We start from the raw sequence: 21,495 nt of genomic DNA on the forward strand, positions 1-21,495 counted from the left end.
TGACAGTTGAATTGGCAGATGAATTTGGTTGAGATTCTTCTGTGTTATGTAACCATGTAACTAACTCCTATCGTTTCGTCAAAAAAATAATAATGGTAACCATGTAACCATTTTATTTGTCAATTTAGTTAATATTTGCTGACATGTGCTGACCGTAAATTGATAACTTACCAATTAACTACGGATAATTGTGTAATTAACTCTTTAATCAATTTCTTATTGCATTTTTTCCCCAATTTTATGTTGAAATTCACCGGGGTACAAGTGCTCCAATATATTCCAGCCTTCAGCTTTCTTGTACCCGCTGTTTTTCTGAACAACATGACTATTGACGTCTCTTACTACTTGTTCCGTATGTTCTAATCATGAACGTAGCTCTGAGCTTTGGTTTGAATACTTACCCATTGCAGGAATGCTGCCCAAACAAAAAATAGGTGTTGGCAGACTATGAAGATAGAAGGTTATAGCGAAAAATTTCTGGACTTGGTATTCGATCATTTGGTGCAAAATGAGAAGCTGGGAAAAGCATTTATGGCACAGAGTCAAAGACTTCGTTTGAATTCTATCGAGAGGTTCAAGAAATATTGGGGTGTCAAGGATCGTACTTATGAAGTACTTATTATGTGACGGCAGCAAGGATCGTTTATTGCCATGAATTTATTTGAGAGAGGAAGTAACAAAAACCGTATTATAAGCAAGCATCATATTCTTGGAAAGTCTCTTCGGCTACGTAGTGTTTTTATTTTTATTTTTATTGTCATTATCTTTTATATTTATAGGAAAACCACTTGCCTTGTTTTGGAAGTACTAGGATTCCAGAATTCAGCTTAAAGTAATATACCAATTCCTTTGCACCCGTTTTTGTTATGAAGTACTGAGATTAACAGGCTAGTAACCATTTTAAGATTGTTAAACTGCTTTACAGCTATTTGTGGCAAAATTCCATTGCTCTTGAAGTGGTGAGATGGTCATCAGCCAGCAAGTTTAGAGATGACGATGGCAAAATTCCTTTGCAGTGCTGCAGTGTGTCTTTCTGTTGATGCTTAGCCTGTGCACTGATCTGTTGGTGGTTTATGTCATTTTTCTTTAATAATCTGATATATGTTTCTTTTGGATAATATGACCCGCAGTTTCCATTTGGCTAAAACATTTGGTTGAAATATCTTTATTCATTGAAATTTTAAGCTACTTTCTGGTAGTTGTAGTAGGAGTTCATTAGCAGTGAGATTCTTAGCTTAAAAGAATAATTGTTGAATAATGAATCATTATACGATTCAAATTATGAGCTAATTCATTGTGATTATTTATGAGTTCAATTGATTCGTACTAAATTTTGTTTCCTTTTAAATTTTCTGCAGACCTAATGAATCCATAGCAGCTGAGCAAATGAAATTTCAATCCACAGAATGAGCTAGTAAACTTTTTGTTGCACTACTAAATGTTGAATTTCTGGATAATTTCATCAATAGATGTATGTGATATGCGGAATTATGGCACATAATTCTTTTGATAATTCTCTTGATAGCAATAGGTGCCTAGTTGATTAGTTTTACAATTTGTGCATTTCACGAAAGATGTTGTCTCTAGTGCAGAGGTTACTCAATTTTTTTTCTTGTATCACTGATTTGAAACATCAGAGAAAATGTTGCAGCATCCAATTTGATAAAAAGACTCTTCACCCCTTAATAATTTTTTTTTAAAGAAACATCAAAAACCAGTTCATTTGTGTCATTAATAATTTCATTTAAGAATTCATGGTTTAATTTGAATAAATATTTTATAAAAATGATAATATGATTATAATGGATAGAAACTAAAAATAACTTGCAATGAGATGAAAGATTTGAGAATAGGAAAATATTTACAACATATCAACAAACACTAGAAAAGGAAGTCAGAAAATATTTTCACTGACAAACCAAACACCAAAAAATTATCAAAAAAGGAATTTGAAAATATTTTCACTAAATAACCAAACACTGGAAATTTATGGAGAAGGAAATGATTTTCCAAGAAAATGATTCGATGCGAAAATATTTTCCATCCAACCAAACGGACTCTAAATGGTAAATTCTTATGATGTACACACATTCAACAGCAAACTATAAACAAAGGAAATTAAAAATAGATTTGGACAAGTGAACATGAGGACTAAGATCACTATAGTTGCATCATTAATGGTAAAGGAGCTTTTGGCAGTTTGGACAAAAATTGGTACAAGTGGATATGTCAATCAAACTTAATTAAACGTAGGCGGGGTGCTTCAAGATTAAGCATTAAAAATTTAAAATTTACAAACTTTAAGGAAACGAAACACATAATTCAAAAGCATTTGTTGCTGAACACAGAGAAATCAACAAAAGTAATGCTACAGTTTATGTTCCCAACCACAAATCCCAATCACTTTTGTCTCACAAATCCCAATCACCTTTTTATCTTCCCAACCACCTTTTTATCTCACACACATCACATCACAAAAAATGCTACAGTAAATATCTCAAATAAATCATCCAAATTCTCTCTATCCAAACAAGCTCAATGTTATTTGAGAATCAATCAGCTGGGATAAATAAAAAGCATTTGTTATTGAACAAATTACAAATTTAAGGTCCTAGGAATTAAAGGTCATGGATTCAAATTCCCTTTCCCTTCTCTACTTCTTAAGTCTCACCTGTCTCTCCTGCTTTAAAAATAAAATTACATGATATTGCACTGCTTCTGAAAATTAGCTAGGGTCCGTTCCCAATTCTTCAAAAATGCCAGAAAATAAATGAATGGAAAGCATGGGAAAAGCTAAAGGCGGCTAAACTTCAATAATATTAGCTTAAGATAAGCAAAATTTCTGAACCTAAGCTACTGTTCTCCAATGTCATCATCTTAATTTCCTGTAGAGGTTGAATACTAAATATGTTGCAGATTCATTTTAAAATTCATAATTTTATGTGGAGTAGTTTCAACGAGTTTTTTTTTTTTTGTTTTTTGGTAAGAGCTTACCAGGGTGTTCACCTGCTCTTAAAAGCTGCATCAATTCCGACTGTTACCAAATCTATCTTTTTTCTTTTTGTTGACTCATGATGCTAACTTGTTAGAAGTTAGAACATAAACTAAGAAATAACAATTGTACTTAGTGCTGTAAAAGAATTAAGGATGCAAACGAGTCGAGTTGAGTCGAGTGTCAGCCTAATTAAGCTGAGTCTCAACTTAATTTTATGAAGCTCGACGAGTTCTCGAGATTAAAAAAAATAATTAATTTATTTTTAAAAAATAAATAAAATAGTAATTTTTCTTAACAAATAATAAATATTAAAAATATATATGTAATTTTACTATTAAAATATAAAATAATAATATATATAATTGAGTACAAGCCAGCTCGCGAACTAACTAATTTAGTATTTTTGAACTCGATTTCGAGTTCAAATTCGACTTGATCATCTCGATCTCGACTCGAGCGGCTAGCAATCGGCTCGCAAGCGGCTCAATTCATTTACAACCCTAAAAAGAATGGCTGATAACAAAGTCTTGTATTGAAAAATTGGAAATTATCTTAAATTTTTCATTCTTAAGCTCTCTGTTTATAAAGCATATAAGAAACAAACCAACATAATCCTCTACTATCAAATCTCAACAAAAGATACCAGCAATTCCACAAGTAAAACTAGTCAAAAGACACTAAATATGGAACTACTTCTAACAACTAGATTTATCCAACAACTAATTCGTATATTCAAGTATCAAAAATTTATAGTGAAGTCGTATAATTATAAAACTCCTTGCTATTTTTGCTGTAGATTATGAATAGTCTTCTCAAATCTTCAAACCTTGTTTTAGATAAGGCTTTTGCAGAATATCTGCAAATTGATGATTAGCCTTGTAATGAGCCACTTCCTTCAGCTTCTTATGCCAAATTCCAAACTAAGTGATGATGCTTTTAATGTATCTAAATAACCTCTACAAAGGTTCAAAATAGAACACTTTCTACAACATTTAAACCTGAACAGAAAACTTGTAAGGCGCAATACAGTTGTTGTGAGATACATAAAAACAACCCTTTAAATTTTTGTATGATTCTTTATAAACTTTGTCACCACCATCATGTTTGGATTTTTCTCTTCAATTGCCACAATGCAGTCTAAATTTTTTGAAGGTTCTTAAAACTTGTGAATTCAAAAACAGAAAAATTACAATCTTCATAAATGTCAAGAATAAGTTTGATACATCCTTCCATCAATTTATCAATCTCCTCCTGATATTCTTTTGGGATCTGAACTTTTTATCTCGTAATGTTGTACTCCAGAATTGTCAAAAATTGACTAACTTAAAGAGAAATCCACCTTCGAATTACCAAATGCTGACCAATTCACCGGAAAATTTTCTCTATTCATTTTTATTGATAAAAGTTATTCTCAATTGGATAATCAATAATACAAGCCATTATTCTTATGATAACGATATCAAAAAATGATGTGTGAATGTTGGCCTTAGATCTGCGTCTAACTGCAACAGTGTGACATCTAATTCGTGTATCTATAGGATCCTCAATTAGTGCTAAAACATGATGTGTCTTCACCATATTTCATAGATCACTAACTGTCAAATAAATCCAACGTTTTACAACCTAAATTTGATAGTTTTCGCCATAATAATTAGGGGTTAGACAAAAAGTTCTTTCTTGTCATGGTTTTGAGCTAACAATGGATCTTCACCAATTACATACACTGTAAAAAAATAACACAATCCTTCAAAATATAGGTTCTTGATACCAATTTGTTAGGAGTTAGAACGTAAACTAAAAAAGATACTTGCACTTAGTGCCGTAATAAAGCCCTGTATTGAAACATGGAAAACACCTTAAATTTGTCATTCATAAACTCATTAGTTTTAGAACATGTCTTTTGCTAACAAATCTCAACAAAAGATACTTGTATTTCAAAATAGTTGAACTAGTTAAAAAACACTAAATGTGGAACTACTCCTAACAACTAGGGCTCTATTTTGGCACCCTTATTTTTAGAGGTGTTTTTAATAGATAAGTTTTTAAGCTACTTCATCTATAGAAACTCCCTAAAAACACTACAAAATTTTTAAAATACACATTCCAAAATACCCAAAGCACACACCCAATTCTCTCATTTACCATCACTCTCCCTAACCATTTTCATTTCCACTACCACTACCCCCACCTCAGCCTACCCATTTTCCCAAATACTCAAACACACAAAAATTTTTGTAAAACTTTAACAGTAAGATACAGTAAAATTTTAGACAAATTTCCAAAAAACACACCATTCAAACAGACTTTAGATTTATTCAACAACTAATTCATTTATTCTAGTACTAAAAAACTGTCGTGAAGTTGCACAATTCCAACACTATTACTATAAGAAAAATATATTCATTTTTGTGGTCAGGTTTGTTGGGTCATACTGGCCATTGCAAGTATTGTAAGCACAATCAGGTTATATAGTTTTGTGACAAGTTGCAAGTATTATTTATGTTTGATGGTAAATCCCCAGCATTTCGGTTTGTAATTCCATTTTCTCATTAATTTGTGAATTTCTCAGGACTCCGCAGGTTCTTAACCGCTCTGATGGATTAAAAAGGCCATTCATGTAGTTTTGCCTTGAGAAGGTGCTTACCTACGGAAGAAATTGAGGACAAAATTTTAGTTGCAAAGTTGTCGGTAAGGGGTCTCAAATTCTTCAGGAAAAAAGAATAATGATTAACAATCATTTTGTATTCTACCCAAAAGAAAAAAAATCTATTTAGAAAAATAAAAGGCATCATTTTTCCCTTTTTTTTTTGGTCCCTCTTGTAATGAAACAGGGAAGCATACTTTGCACACCATGGTTGATGGAAATTTAAACCAAGCTATGTTATTGTTAGCTACCTAATTGTTAAAGTGCTATTATCTTAATATTTTGTTCCTAAAGTTCTAGGCAGTCGGATACAAGTCAAGTTCGAAAACCACGTGATTAGTCTATTTCCTTATCGTTATATAGAGTTCTTAGTGAAGGGGTAGGAACGGTTGCAGGATCCTGAAGATTCATGGTTAAGATTTGGTCAAAAAAAAATATAAGATCCAGATTGTATGTCGTTCATCGTTTTTTACATCATGTATGAAGATCACAAAATTTTGTTCTATAGTTATACCTTATTGAAAATGAGTTACACATATGCATACAAAATTATATCTTGTATATTTTAGACAAAACCGACCCGAACAATTTTCCTGACAACCGATCGAGCCGTGTGCGTTAGTGATACGAGTCCATGACTGTTTTGTATTCCTTGGTCCAGGTTAACCACCTTTGGTTACGAGGAAAGTTGAGTCCATAAATATGTCTAGTGCTATTACATTAATACTGGAAGCGAGAGTTTGAGAGAATACTTGAGAAATTCAAGTTATTGAGTTATTTGAGAGAAATTTGTACCGTGAGTTAGAGAGTAAAAGCTACAGCTTGGTCTGGTTATTATTGAGAGTTCAGTCATTAAAATTGAGTATTTACTGGTGTGCTTATTCTTCTCCTCTTTCCAAATATTTTTATAAAATTGAGTATTTAGCCTTTGCAGTGCCTTTTTTTTTTTTTTTGTTTTGCATCAATAAGTGGTATTAGAACTAGTTAGAGTCTTGATGTTTTGCAGAGGCAAATCTGCCTAAATTTTATGCTAGTCTTAATATGAGAGTCGGATCTGTTTTATGTGTTTGCGATTCTTAAACTCCTCTTCTCCCACGTATTTTTATATGTGTCGAATATGCTCTGCTGTGTGGTTTTATATCCCAACAAGTGGTATCGGAAATTTGGGTTTTGATCCTAAGGCCTGTGCTCGAAATTAAGGCACAAAATTTGAAATTTTGCTGTTGACAATTAGGACACAAAAATTGGTCCTAGTTGGGTAGAATTAAAAAAAGAAAAAGAAAAAAGGAGATCCTACCGTATGATCATTTAGATTGGAATGGACAAGAACAGTCAAACAAAATTAAGTTCATTGTTGAAATTGAATTGGTGACAATTCATGGAGTCCATGAAATTAACCAGGGGAGAGATTGTAGATGAATATTCTCGTCAAACTGGTAAGTTAGTTTTTGATCTAGTTTATCCATTGTGTAGAGTTTTGGCTAATGGTGGAAAATTCGGGTGATGACAACCTGTGTTAAATATTGGTCAGGTCACATGCGTTTGAAACAACCAATGGAATGATATCTTTGACAATATGATTTAGGACATATTCTTTGTGCATATTGTACAAACAAAAGATGAAAGGAAAAAAAAGACAATATTGTTTTTCATCATCAAAATCATCCTCCTCAATCGCACCAAACAATGTATGCAACTGAAAATCGTCAACCCCTTCAAAATGTTCATAAATTTCTCCATAAATTTTTCAACCTGTCTTTATCAATGTCTACTTCTCACGTATCACGAAATTTTGGAATGTAACTGATGCGACTACCAAAAACGTGACCCAAGCTGAGCGAGCTGGCCAGGGACGAGTTGATGGGAGGAAAGCGAGTGAACTGAGCTCAGTCCAAGAACGCGATTCGAGCCGAGCGGCTACGAACTGAGAGGGAGCTGTTGCGCAGGTGAGGTGAGCGAACCGACCTGCAAAGGGAGGAACGGCGGGACTAGTTCCCCGGAACAGCTCTGACGGTCAAGTCAATAAGAGCTTGAGAGTAAAGTAACAGTGGGAAGTGCTGTTGATGGCGTACCTTGTGTTGCCTTGTGGTGCTGTATTTATAGACTTGTGGGTAGTAGTTCCTTATAGGATTAGAAGTTCGGCTGGAGAGGGAGTCCTTCTAGGGAAGGTTCGGATGCCGCGGCCCACCAAGCCCATCCAGTGGGGAGGCGGCAACCATGCGCGAGCTAGCATCCCTCCTGTCTGAGCTGGTCTGGCCGAACTAACAGGTCACCATGTCCGAACTGACACGTGGCTCCGGTGAATTTGCTCCTCTACAATAGCCCCCCTTTGAAGACTAGAGTCATCGCATGGTCACATGAATCTAGTCCTAATTCGAGGGGACGTGTCAGTTCGACTACACATGTTCACGAGCGTCGAGCAGAACCAACTGAGCTGGACGCTTTTTCTCAAGAGGTTGAAGCTCTAAAGAAGCAACTGGTTCAAATTCATACAGACCTTGAGGTGGTGACCTGCAAAGAACATCGCTCTGTCCACTCAACTGGAGACCGAACTGAAGAGTCAGCAGGTCATTACTCAACTAGGGGCTGAACAGAGGAGGTTGGCCGAACTGAACGGTCGACAGGTCATTACTCAACTAGAGGCCGAACAGAGGAATTCTACTCTCTTTGCTCGGAGGCTGAATAGAAGAAGTTCTATCATCTCTGTTTTGAGACTGAATAGAGAAGTTCTACTATCTCTGTTGTGAGGCCGAACAGAGGAGTTCTATCCTCTCCGCTCAGTTGGAAGAGCTTGGATAGAAGAAGTTCAGATAGAAGAAGTTCTATCCTCTCTGCTCGGTTGGAGCTCGAATAGAAGTTCTATTCTCTCTGCTCAGTTGGAGCTCAAATAGAAGAAGTTCTATCGTCTCTGCTTAGTTGGAGGAGCTCGGATAGAAGGAGTTCTATCGTCTTTGCTCAGTTGGAGGAGCTCGGATAGAAGAAGTTCTATCCTCTCTGCTCACTCTTCAGGCAGTTTGCTTCTATGGCATTAGCCCTCTTGTGAGCTCGATTTAGCATTTTTCGAACTGATTTGGGAGGTTTCTCGACGAATTCGGTGTATAGCTTCTGCTTACGCAATCCATTGATGAAAGCAGCCATGACAACTTTATCATCTCGGTCCCGGATCTGAAGGGACTCATTATTGAACCGCACCATGTGTTCGTACAGTCATTCCTCAGGCTTTTGCTGAATAGTGCTCTTGGAGAAGGCTCGTGACGAAATGAACTGAGCTGTGAACAGTCGCGCAAGCTGGCTAAAGGACCGAATTGATCTAGGAGGCAACCCTTGAAACCACTGTCGTGCCTTGCCCTCCAGGAACATTGGGAAAGTTTTGTACCTAACGGCATCAGCGGCCGTTTGTAGGCGCATTTGCGTCATAAACTCGAACAAGTGGTCCTCCGGATCCGTGGTAGCATCGTAAGGTTTCATGCTTGGTATTTTGAACTAAGTGGGCAGCAGGTAGTTCTCAATGTCAGGCACGGAGGGGGAGGCGATATACCTATCCGCCTCTGGATCCAATAACAGATCCAATTCGTCCTGTGCCTGGTACCCTTCTTTCCTGGGAGAGAGCTCCCTCCTTGGGAACCCTTGGAAGGGCTTCGGGTACTCAGTTCGGGAGCTCTTGTGAAAGGGCTCCATAATCTCGATCTGTTCATGTGTGAGCTCTTTCCGCGCCCGCTTTGGGCGAGGGTTGGGACTTTCCATTCTAGACTCTGACAGCCCAATTCCATCCATCCTCTGTGTCTTGGGCTCCTAGTCGTGATGGCCTCCTGACTGTCCCTTTAGGTAGTTCACAATAGCCTCAAAGGTGGGCAGATTTTCGGCTACCGCTTGCACTAGTTGTTCAAGCAGGATTGGCGAGAGCTCTGTCCCGTCATTCCCCCCGCATTGGATCCTGACGGAAATTTTGGGGGTTGGTCCGCTCGTTCTCCTTGGACCCATCAGCGTTTCTCTGGGATCTATTTCCCGGCATGATTCGTGAAAGGAAGAATTGCGTTCTGACAGACGGCCCCAATTGATGCGACTGCCAAAAACACGATCCTAGCTGAGCTGCTGCAAGCTGAGCGAGCTGGTCAGGGAGCTGATGGGAGGAAAGCGAACGAACTGAGCTTAGTCCTTGAACGCGATCCGAGCTGAGCTGCTACGAACTGAGAGGGAGCTGATGCGCAGGTGAGGTGAGTGAACCGACCTGCAAAGGGAGGAATAGTGGGGATAGTTCCCCGGAGCAGCTCCGATGGTCAAGTCAGTAAGAGTTTGAGAGTAAAGTAACAATGGGAAGTGCTGTTGATGACGTACCTTGTGTTGCCTTGTGGTGTTGTATTTATAGACTTGTGGGTGGTAGTTTCCTTATAGGATTAGAAGTCTGGCTGGAGAGGGAGTCCTTCTAGGGAAGGTTCGGAGGCCGAGGCCCACCAAGCCCATCCAGCGGGGAGGCGGCAGCCATGCGCGAGCTAGCATCCCTCCTGTCTGAGCTGGTCTAGCCGAACTAACAGGTCACCATGTCCGAACTGACACGTGGCTCCAGTGAATTTGCTCCTCTACAGTAACCATAGTGAGGATTTATACCTACTATAAAATAAAAAAATATCTTACAAAAATATATGAGGCACATGAGAATGACGAATAAGTTTCCTAAAAAGCGTCTCAAACTTTGAAAACAAAAACTAGCCACCCAATATATAGCACATAAGAGTTGGTAATTAAGAAACTACTAAACATTACTCTATACCTTAAACAAGTAAACTATTAAAATTGAACTATACTTGAACTTCTAATTTAGGAAAAAGAAACAACAATTATTAGGAAGTTTGGTTTAGTTATGCCAACAATGCATCCCTTAAACCAAACTTATGAACACATATCCATGCCATCACGAGCAAAATTCTTCATTGAAATCATTGCACCATCGTCTTTCTTAATTATGACAATCCAAAAACTCTTGTCGATTACTTTGTCTTCAATTTATTGGCCTCCTTGGATATCAACTGGTATCAAATTTCTTACCCTGTAAATCATCACATGAATAATCTTTCTTACCCTGTAAATCATCACAAGAATAATCTGACAGGATTTTTTAATCTCTTCAATATCACTCTTGTATCAACAACAACAATAGTATTTTTTTTCTCCGATCACCATCCAACACCAACAATAACATGACATGATCTCTCTTTTTGGATCTCTGTCTTATTAGAGCCAAAATTCCCCTAATTGTCAAATAACTAGAGTACGCAAGGAGCAATCTAGTGGCCTAATTTTATCTAATGTTCAAGTACTCTAAATGTCAAAAGAAAAATCACACTTTAAATTCCTATCACCATCTCGTTGTGATGAACACCCGGGATTGAGGTCTAGAGTTTTGATACCACTAGTTAGCACTTAAAATTGCACAACAGCCGCATATTTGATACATATAAAAATATGTGGGAGAAGAGTAGTTTAATAATCATAAACAGATAAAGCACTCCGACTCCCATATTGAGACCGGCATAAAATCTAGGTAGAATTGTCATGTTTCCTCCTAAATCCCAAATGAGCTCGTGAATTTAAGGTAGGGAATCACAGCCTCAGGTTGTCATCTCTGTTTCATTTTTATTTTTTTTTTGGTAATTTAGGTTGTCTTCCATATCACTAAAATTTACGACCTTAAGATTTTTCTAACCTGGGCTGATCTTTTTCTCAAGTGGATCTTGAATGAGCTGGGATGATTTAAAATCATATTCTAGCCCATTATGTCGTTAGATGTGAGATCAGTCATGGCCCATTTGAAAAGTCAGCAAAACGTAAGCCTTGTTGAATGCTCTGTCCCTACACTTATCTTTTTTTTTTTTTTTTGCTCACAACATTCCTAAAGTTGTTTATGATTTCTTCAAAAACTTTTGCAACTAATTACTTATTTTGTTTTACAAAAAACCTGAAGAGGCTTTCCTTGTTACTGAAAAACGAACTAAGTATTACAATGATTGTTAGCTTAAATTAAAAATTAAGCTAACTCAGTCTAAGCAAATGAGAACAGAACCTTCCATTCAAGGCAAAGGAAGGAATTATATGTTACTTTTGGCAATGGGTTAGGTACCATAATAAAGCATGCTTTGCGTTTATCAAAGGATAACACCGAAAGGCCTGCATGTTTAACCTGAACCGGCAAATTCTAACGCGGATGAATTGAAATTCACAAAATATTGCAATATTAAATTGATGGTTGGTAGCAGGTGGTGGTAGGTTCGAAATGCTTTCCTCACTTTCACGTATCAAGAACAAGAAATCACTCATCCGGTGACCACATTAATGGACCCTATCATTAGTCGACTTTAATATTGTGATCAGATTTAGTTGCTTAGATCAAAAAGTATGTTTTAATTATGTATAATTGATGTCAAATTAGATGCTGGCAGCATTCTTGCATTACAGTTCGGAAACAAAAAGGGTCAAATATATATGGGGGAAGCGATGTCATAGAAAATGCAAATTTTCTTGCAGTCATGAAAGGAATCTCTAATGCAAAGGAGCTGATAACATAAATGCGGTATATTCTGCAGTTACCTGTAAATACCAAGGGCGCTGACTCATCCACCGGAAATAAAGTAAAATGCGAATGAAAAGAATTAGGACCATGAAATTGTAGAATCACACTGATGAAGCACGCCATTAGGGAAAAGCTTGGATTCAAAGAGATTACTCGGCCGAGTCATCATCAGAAGAACTCTTCGATACTTAATCGGGACGAGATGACTCCGAAATACTTAACTCGCCGAGAATTCAATCGAGTCACCAAAAACTCAGCCGAGAAGTCTCCATCAACGGTAGAAACGGTTGATTTACACTGAATCACCCTGAGTCAACTCGTCAAGATTTTCTTTTGTTAATTTTACAGATTTGTTTTGCTAATCATTTATTATTTTTGTTTAGAATATTTTTTTATATTATTCACAATTCTTAGAATATTAAATGCTTCAAAATTTGCATCTCATCGAGACCGCGACTAATATACCGATATTTTGAAACCGATGTGGAATAGTCTAGGCCGCAACCGCAATTGCGACTACGACGTTCAACCATGCTTGGAATTCTAATGTACTTGCAGAAATTCCTATGCTATTAAAACTCGAGAAGAAATTCTTATGCCATCAAATCTTCAGCAATTTCTTTGAAATTTTCCAAGATTTTGAGTGATTTGTTGTTTAGTCACTTTTTAATTGCCTAAACAGACTAATAGCACACAAGAGGGATATCTAATACAATCTTAGAAATGAAGGATTTAGATAGCAGGAAACTAGAGGTATATTATTCTTTAGAAACTCCCCATTAGTCATCTTCAGCCAATGTTAATGCTGGATGAAGTAATACTTTGGATGACAAACAACCTTGAATATCTGTAGTTGCTCTCAATAAGGAACGAACAGAGAACTAAATGTATGTTACATATAAACTTGATGCTTTTACACCAAATAGCAATTCAGTCCTAATCAGTGTAAATGCTAAAGTAAAGTTGAATGAAAACATAACAAGGATAATAAACCAATGATGGAATTACTGTAATGTTCCAACCACATTTCAGTCATCCATGTCAAGAAGCAACTTTTCCATTTTCTTTAACCTCTTCTCCATTTTCTTTCACCCCTTTGCTCAAGGTTTCTTCTGAACTCTTCACCTCACTGTCACCTTCTTTCTGTTTCTCTTTCTCTTCTTTCTCAGCTCTTAGTCTTTCTTCTTCCTCTGCTTTGAGTTTTGCTTCCTCTTCTGCTTTCAGCCTCGCATCTTCCTTGGCTTGCTCAATTGCTTTGATCAATCTCTCTAAACATATGTCAGCACCCTCTCCAGCAGCCTTTGGCATCAAATTTTCTGCAACATCTGCTGGAGTCACATTGGTTTCCTCCAACATATGTTCAATCTCGGAAAACAGATGGTGGGACTCAATGTCCAAGTAATTCTTAGCCAATACCTTGAATGCTTCAAATCCACAATATGAGAGTTCAATGTGCTTATCCATCCTCCCTCTTCTAATGAGAGCAGGATCAAGCTTTTCAACAAAATTAGTTGTGAAAACAATAAGCCTTTCGCCTCCTAAAGCTGACCAAAGCCCGTCGATGAAGTTCAGAAGCCCTGAAAGAGTAACCTGGCTGCTCTTCTTTTCCTCCATATTTTTCATCTTCTTCTTGACTGGATCTTTTTCTTGCTTTTCTTCCTCATTTTTATTTTTCTTCTCTTTTTTCTTCTCCCTCTGCCCCGTAAGATCAAGGGAACAATCGATATCTTCTATTACAATAATAGCTTTGCCCGATGTATCAATCAGCAATTTCCTCAATTCAGTATTATCCTTAACTGAAGTCAACTCGAGATCATACACATCATAATTCATGAAATTAGCCATGGCAGCAATCATTGAGGACTTACCAGTTCCTGGAGGACCATAAAGAAGATATCCTCGCTTCCATGCCTTGCCTATCTTTGCATAATAGTCTTTAGATTTGCTAAAAGTGGTGAGATCATCAATGATTTCTTGCTTCTTCTTAGGTTCCATGGCCAGAGTATCAAATGTAGACGGATGCTCAAAAACAACACTGCTCCACATTGTCCTCTTGTACCCATACCAATCTTCACTCTTCTTGTTGATGTACAACTTCCGCTGTCTCTGACTTACAGTGATAGCTTTTCCCTGATCCAGCACATGTTTCAGATACATCTTTGTGATGATTTCTCGGTGTTTTTTGTGAAAAGTGAGTTTGAAATATCTCTTCGCCTCTTCTCTGGGATAGAATGAAATCGACTGGCTGGTAGGAGTGTGTTTGTGAGAAGCCCACCAAAGCTTGATTCCCTCATATTCATCAGTAACCTCCCCCGCCTCCTGCATACTCAGGACTATCTGCTCGCAATCTTGGATGACGTTGGCTCTGAGACGGTTTGCTTGCTTGGTAGAGTTCTGATCAAGGTACCTTTCAATGGCCATAAAGGCTTTACTCCGCTGAAAACCATCACCTTGATATTCAGGGAATATGATTTGGATATATGGGGAGAAAAAGCTTCTAAGTTTCTCCTCATATCTCTTAATTTGGCCACGAAGTTCGCCAGGGAATAAGTTTTGACACATTGCCCAGACAAACATTATGCTCGCCATAGCTGACCCTAAACTAGCCCACATTTCCCCCATGGACATCAATTTACTCGCATTGAACGAATAATGACTATATTTTGAAGCTGTGGTAAAGTTTTGTTTCAGAGCTAGTTTGCTTTCCTTATTTATACGGAGAAAATCAACTAATTCTTCTGTTTTAACCATCTTCTCAGAAGCTACACATTGTTTTTCCTAGAAATGAGATCCAGTTGGGCCAGTCATCTTGCGATCCTTTTTCTTCTGTTCCTCGATTGTTTGGAAAAAAGAGTATCTTATTTTGTCTGTTCAGACTAAGGAAGCTGCAGTGGGAAAACTTGGACTTGGCGACGTTTTCTAGTCAAAAATGTCCCCACCCTTTCCTCCTCAAACGAACCCTTTGACAGCTCCAAACGAAGCCGCTCAGATTTTGCTTTGCTGATCAATGTTTAAAAAACCGAACCGTTAATTGAACCGGTGAAGTGAAAGGGTCGAGATTCAATCGGTCGGACCGATTCAACCTCGGTTCAATGAATTTTTTAAAAAATAATTTATATAAATATATATATGTACAAAATAAGACATGTAATGGACTAATTTAATATTTTATATGATGAAAAGTTTACTATTTTTTAATAACTTGGATTTTTAAAAATAAATTTTTTAAATTATAAGTTAAAACAAATAAATTTTATCTCAATTTCAATTATATCTAAATCCAACCCCAAAATATCACAATATTTTGAAATTATACAAAATTCATGTATCTGAGAATTTAGATATTATGAATTTAAATTTTAATCTACGTTTTGAGATTTAGATATTGCAATTTAAAAAAGAAAATTTGGAGTTCGAAGGAAATCAAGAAAATCGAAAATAGAAATGTAAACTTGATAAGAAACAAAAAATAAAATAAAAGTGAGTGGTTGTAGCATTAAATAATTTGGGTTAAAAAAAATTCTTTTTTAACTTTTTTCAATTTAATGGACAAAAACAAAATTAAAAGATGGAAGAAAACATTAATAAATTAAAAATAAAGAGGTTTGATTAAAAAGGAAGTGACAAAAGAAAAGATGATAGAGAGAGAGAGAGAGAGAGAGAGAGAGAGAGAGAGTTGAAAATTAAAAAGAAAGAGCCATGAGGGGATGAGATTTTGTAAGAAAAATAGAAAAAAGAAATATGAGTATTTGCTTTATATAAATAAGTTATCAAAAAAAACTAATAAGATGTGATGGTGCAATGGTTAATACATTGGTCTTTTATTACAAAGGTCTTGGGTTCGAATCTTGATTGTTGCATTTTGCAAAACTAAACTAAAAAAAAAAGGGAAAGCTGAAAATCGGAAAACTGGCGGTTCAATCCGGTTCGGCGGTTTTCACGGTTCAACCGGTCTTTGACCGGGTTTCTAGCAAAGTCAACAATGTCATTGAACCGGACCGGTGCCATGGCCGGTTTGCGGTTCAACCGGTCGAACCGACCGGTCCGGTCCGATTTTCAAAACATTGTTGCTAATCGCAAGAAGCAGACCCATGTTGTTCTTTCTCTTTTTTTTTTTTTTTTTTGTTGTGCTGATTTTGTTTGCCGTTAACTTTAATTTCATCCTCTATCAAATAACCAAACACTAGTCAAATAAAAAATTAAATACATATTAAATTAGTAAATAAATTTTTTTATCCAAATAAAAAGAAAAGGAAAAGAATAAATGAAATTCGTGTTTCATTTGTTCTTTTCTTTTTCATTTTATTTGGATAAATCATTTTATTTACTAATTGAATATATATTTAATTTTTTATTATAAGGAAATATTATTATTTGTGTTTAAACAATATGTAGGGATTTTAACTCTACATGCGTATGCAAAAATCTAATTTTCATCCAATTTATAATTAAATCTTTATTCACAATACTGACATTTATTACTTTCATTAACTAGATTGTAAACTCTTCCATTTATCTTTACACTCCACTTAGTTAATTCATCTTCTATTATACTTATGAGTCATTATTTCTTTTTAAGAATAAAATTGCAATACTATGTTTAAAAAGTCCACCCATTTTCTTTCTTCTTGCTCCTTGCTATTTTTATTTCATTTTTGCTAGGGCCCATGTATCTGGAGAGTTCCCAAATTATCGGCCATTTTAAATGATGGCCAAATTTATAGAGGAGTTAGTAGGTACACATAATTGATTAGACCAAAAAGTGTTATGACACCATCTTTGAATTTTTTTTTTTGCTGCAGGTGGGTTTTAAACTCACCTACAGCCCAAGAAGGGACTGGTGGCCACTGAGCCAAGCTCGGGAGAACACAAGCAAGTGAATCACATTCTTATATTTTTGTTCCACAATCAACTGGATTTCACCCGTTCACTTTTGGCTATATTTTTAAATTTGGACCCGACATTGATTCGACTGAGGTCAAGGGTCAACGGATTGAGATCGATTGTTCGATCGGATGACATCATAAATATATTTTAATTATTATAAAAATAAAATAAAATAGAAAGTTACACCTAATTTGACATATATGATGGGTTCGTTTGGAGCAATCAACAAATTCATTAACCACCAGCCATTTTGGACCGGTAGCCACCGTCAAAGACTTAAAGTCTTGATGGGTAGGAGGTCAAAGTTTAAATCTCAACTATTTTACAAGTAGGAATATTCACTTTCCACCGTAGCCATGACCACAATGGTCATGCTTCCCTGTCGTTTTACAAGTGCATGTGCTTGAGAAAGACATTCGAGGCCATTTTAAAAAATTCTTCCTTCATGAAGAAGATTGTGACTTGTGAGGTCATTCTGCTTGCACCATTGGTGCCTCCATCCATTTATTTATTTAGTTTGTTACATAGGAAGAAGTATTGGTATTTGTTACTTACAAATTAGCAGTTTACATATACCATGGGAACAGAATCTCCCTGTTATTGTAAATTAGGACAGCACAATTTCTCACATCCACCATAGTTTTCACAAACATTAGATTGGTGCATTATTATTATTTTGGGTAGGTAACAATTGAACTATACTTGGACTTCTAATTTAGAAATAGGAAACAACAACTATCAGGAAGTATGGTTTATGGTTTGGTTATGCCAACAATGCATCCCTTAAAACCAAACTATCTACGAACACATTTTCACGCCATCACAAACAAAATTCTTCATTGAAAGTATTGCACCGTCGCCTTTGTTAATCATGAAAATTTGAAAATTCTTGCCGATCACTTTATCTTCAATTTATTGGCCTCCTTAGGCATCATCTAGTGTCAAATTTCTTACTGTTGTAAATTATCACAAATGATCTGACAGGATTTTTTTTTTTTTTTCATTTCTTCAATATCACTATAGTATCAACAAAAACAATAGGATTTTTTTTTAATCACTATCCAACCCCACAAATAACATGACATGATATCTCTCTTTGGATCTCTGTCTTAATTAGAGCCAAAAATTCCCGTAATTGTCAAATAATTAGAGTGCTGAAGGACCAATCTAGTGGCCCAATTTTATCTGATGTTCGAGTACTCTAACTCATCAAAAGAAAAATTACATTTTAAATTCCTATCACCATCTCCTCGTGACTCTAATTTGATGAACACCCTAGGATTAAGATTTAAAGTTTTGATACCATTTGTTTGCATATAAAATTGTACAATGGAAGCATATTTGATACATAAAAAAATATGTAGGAGAAGAAAAGTTTAATAATTACAAGCACACGAAGCACATCCAACTTTCATATTGAAACCGGCATAAAATCTAGGTAGAATTGCCATTTTTTTCCCTCCTAAATCCCAAATGAGCTCAGGAATTTAAGCAAGGGCAAATCACCGTCTTAGGTTGTCATCTTTTTTTTTTTTTTTTTTTTTTTTAGTAATTTAGGTTGTCATCTATATTACTAAAATTTACGACATTAAGATTTTGCTTACCTGGGATGATTTAAAATCTAGTCTAGCCCATTATATCGTTAGGTGTGAGATTAGTCATGGCCCATTTTTAGAGAATATCCAGAGGCAGCCAAAAGTAAGGCCTTGTTGGATACTCCGTCACTACAGTTATTTATTTATTTAAGTCTTTTTTGTGCTCACAACATTCCTAAAGTTGTTTATGAACATTATTCGCCAAGATCAATGTGAAAATTTAAAATTTTTTCAAAAACTTTTGCAACTAAATACTTATTTTGTTTTAGAGAAAAATCCAGTTTTGATATCCAATTTTTGAGGTCTGAGCAGTTTTTATCCTTAAAATTTGGACAAAAATAAATCTAGTACCTAATCTTTCAACTTTTGAGTACATTTAGTACCTTTGATGGTTTTTTCCCAAATTGTTACCAAAAAGAGTCACGTGATAATCACATGTTCGGCAACTATTATATTAAAAATGGCAAAAAAAATGTAAAATATCCTTCTGATACTAAATACTTTAGTTTAAGGACTAAATCTTACATCTTTTTAGCATTTTTTTATGCAATAGTTTACTATCATTTGACGCTTTTCGATAATAATTTGAAAAAATCCGTTAAGGGTACCAAATGTGCTCAAAAGTTGAAAAATTATGTGCTAAATTTGCTTTTGTTGAAAATTTGGAGACTAAAAGCACTCATGCATTGTTTGACAACAAACCCAAATGGGGTTTACCTTTGTTACTGGAAAACAAACTAAGTATTACAATCGTATTGTTAGCTTAAATTAAAAATTAGGCTAAGTAAGTGAGCTTTTGTCTCCTTAGTGAGAGTTGCTTTTTCTCTCACTTGGAAAATGTGTGCTTTTCTCTCTTTCATGGGAATTTAAAATTTCAAAACACGTACTTCTCTGATACTAAAATCTTGGCCGGGACAGCATCAATACATTGGAAAATTAAGATCAGCAAGTCATAAATCACTCTAAATATGAATGCGACATAAATGCCAATGGAAGAAAACCATATATTTTGTTAGCATAAGAAGCATCTCCAAGCATTTCCATCAGTCGGCTATATGCTACGGATAAGAAGCATCTCCAAGCTATATGCTATATCCTCCAACCTTGCCGAATTCTTGAGCCTTGTCTTCCAAATGTGTGATTGTGTCTTGTGTCTAGTATTCCTTTTCTTCTTTCTGTGTAGCAGCCAAAGCCTTAATGTGCCTTGTACTGTCCCTTTCTTCTATTTTCTCTACTCCTTTGGTTGAGTTGGCATGGTTCTAAGTAGAGGTGTCAAAATGGGTGACTTGGGCGGGTTTGGGTTGGGTAAAATGGGTAATGGGTATAAGTGAATCAACTCATTTATACCCATTTAATTAGATGGGTATAAATGGGTAAGTCAAAAAATGAATTGGGTAACCCAATTACCCATTTATAACTCATTTATTTTAACTTTTTGCAAATTCATTTAAATTCATTTTTGCAAACTAAGTTATCAATTTATACCACTCTTTGTACCCATCATTAGTTTTAAATATTTACTTATAATGTTCAATAAACTTAATTACCAATTTTTTTCATTTATACTCTATGTCACAAAATTACCTATTATTTAATAATTGAATAATACGAATATAAAAATTTGAATTAAGTACTATAAAAATTAATATAAAAACTTAATCCAAAAATTTTGAACCCCTAACATTTTTTTCATATATAAATTTAAAATTTTATTTTATAAAGATAAGAAAATAGGCTAAAATTTATCATAAATTGGTAATGCTAAAAAATGAGCAAATTAACAAACTAAGAAAAAATAAAATAATAAGGTAAAACCAACAAATAATAATAATAATAATAATAATAATAATAATAATAATGTTAGCATCATGACAAAATGAAAAATTTGAAAAAAAAAAAGGTGGGGGAAAAGAAGAGACTTGGGGGGAAGAGAATTTTAAATGGGTTAATTGGGTTTGATGGGTTACCCAATAATACCAATTTATTAAATGGGTATTATTGGGTAACCCATTTATACCCATATGCATAAATTTAAGATACCCATACCCATCTATTCATGGGCGGGTATGGGTAAATCTAGTTAAGTGGGTTGATTTGCCACCTCTAGTTCTAAGGAATTGTGTGTGGTATACTATTTAAAACTGTCTTAAACACTATGGAGGAAGAACTAGCAGAAATAATGCAAAAATTTGTACTTTCAAGCAAAGAGATAGGTGGAGCTGACCTAGATCCAGGGGATATAGACTCAAGAATCAAGGAATGTCAGGCCAACTTAGTGGAAAGAATCATGGGGGATAAGATAGTTAATTTTGTGGGAGTTGAGAACTTTGTCATCACAGCCTGGGACTATCCCAAGTTAATTTGAAGACGGTGGAACTAGGATCTAATTTGTTCCAATACAACATTCCAAAGGAAGAAGACAGGAATCGCATCTTAAATGAAGGACCATAGATACTGGACAGCCAAATACTGGTGCTTAGGAAATGATTTGCAGGAATAGAGGAAGATAGCTCTACATTTAATATAGCTCCATTATGGATACAAGCACAAAACTTGCCCGTCCATTGGATTTCCAAAGGAGGAAGGAACACATTAAACTTCGTATGATGGCACACATATCTCAGACTTTAATGAGAGGAAAAATGGTAAAATGAAATAAGGTGATTAAGTGGATTAACTTTAAATATGAGCGCCGTCCGAATTTTTGCTACAAATGTGGAAAATTGGACACAGCGAAAGGAATTGCAAAACAATGGTGGCAATAGAGAGAGGCCAACTGGAAAACCAATTTAGTCCCTGGATGAGAGTT

At 35.5% G+C, this 21,495-nt stretch overlaps 1 protein-coding gene across 1 annotated transcript; it reads right to left on the reverse strand.

Annotated features, from left to right (window-relative positions):
• Nucleotides 1-13,031: 13,031 nt before the first annotated feature.
• Nucleotides 13,032-15,060, reverse strand: LOC113698804 (AAA-ATPase ASD, mitochondrial-like). The gene has a single exon (XM_027218752.2). It carries the CDS (start codon nucleotides 14,953-14,955, stop codon nucleotides 13,246-13,248), a length of 1,710 nt encoding a protein of 569 aa, XP_027074553.1. The 5' UTR covers nucleotides 14,956-15,060; the 3' UTR covers nucleotides 13,032-13,245.
• Between the last annotated feature and the right edge of the window lie 6,435 nt (nucleotides 15,061-21,495).

Source organism: Coffea arabica, chromosome 7c (genome assembly GCF_036785885.1).
Source record: "Coffea arabica cultivar ET-39 chromosome 7c, Coffea Arabica ET-39 HiFi, whole genome shotgun sequence".
NCBI lineage: Eukaryota > Viridiplantae > Streptophyta > Magnoliopsida > Gentianales > Rubiaceae > Coffea > Coffea arabica.

Coding starts and splice junctions, on each gene's coding strand:
- LOC113698804 (XM_027218752.2), bottom strand. CDS start 14,955: ATGGTTAAAACAGAAGAATTAGTTGATTTTCTCCGTATAAATAAGGAA.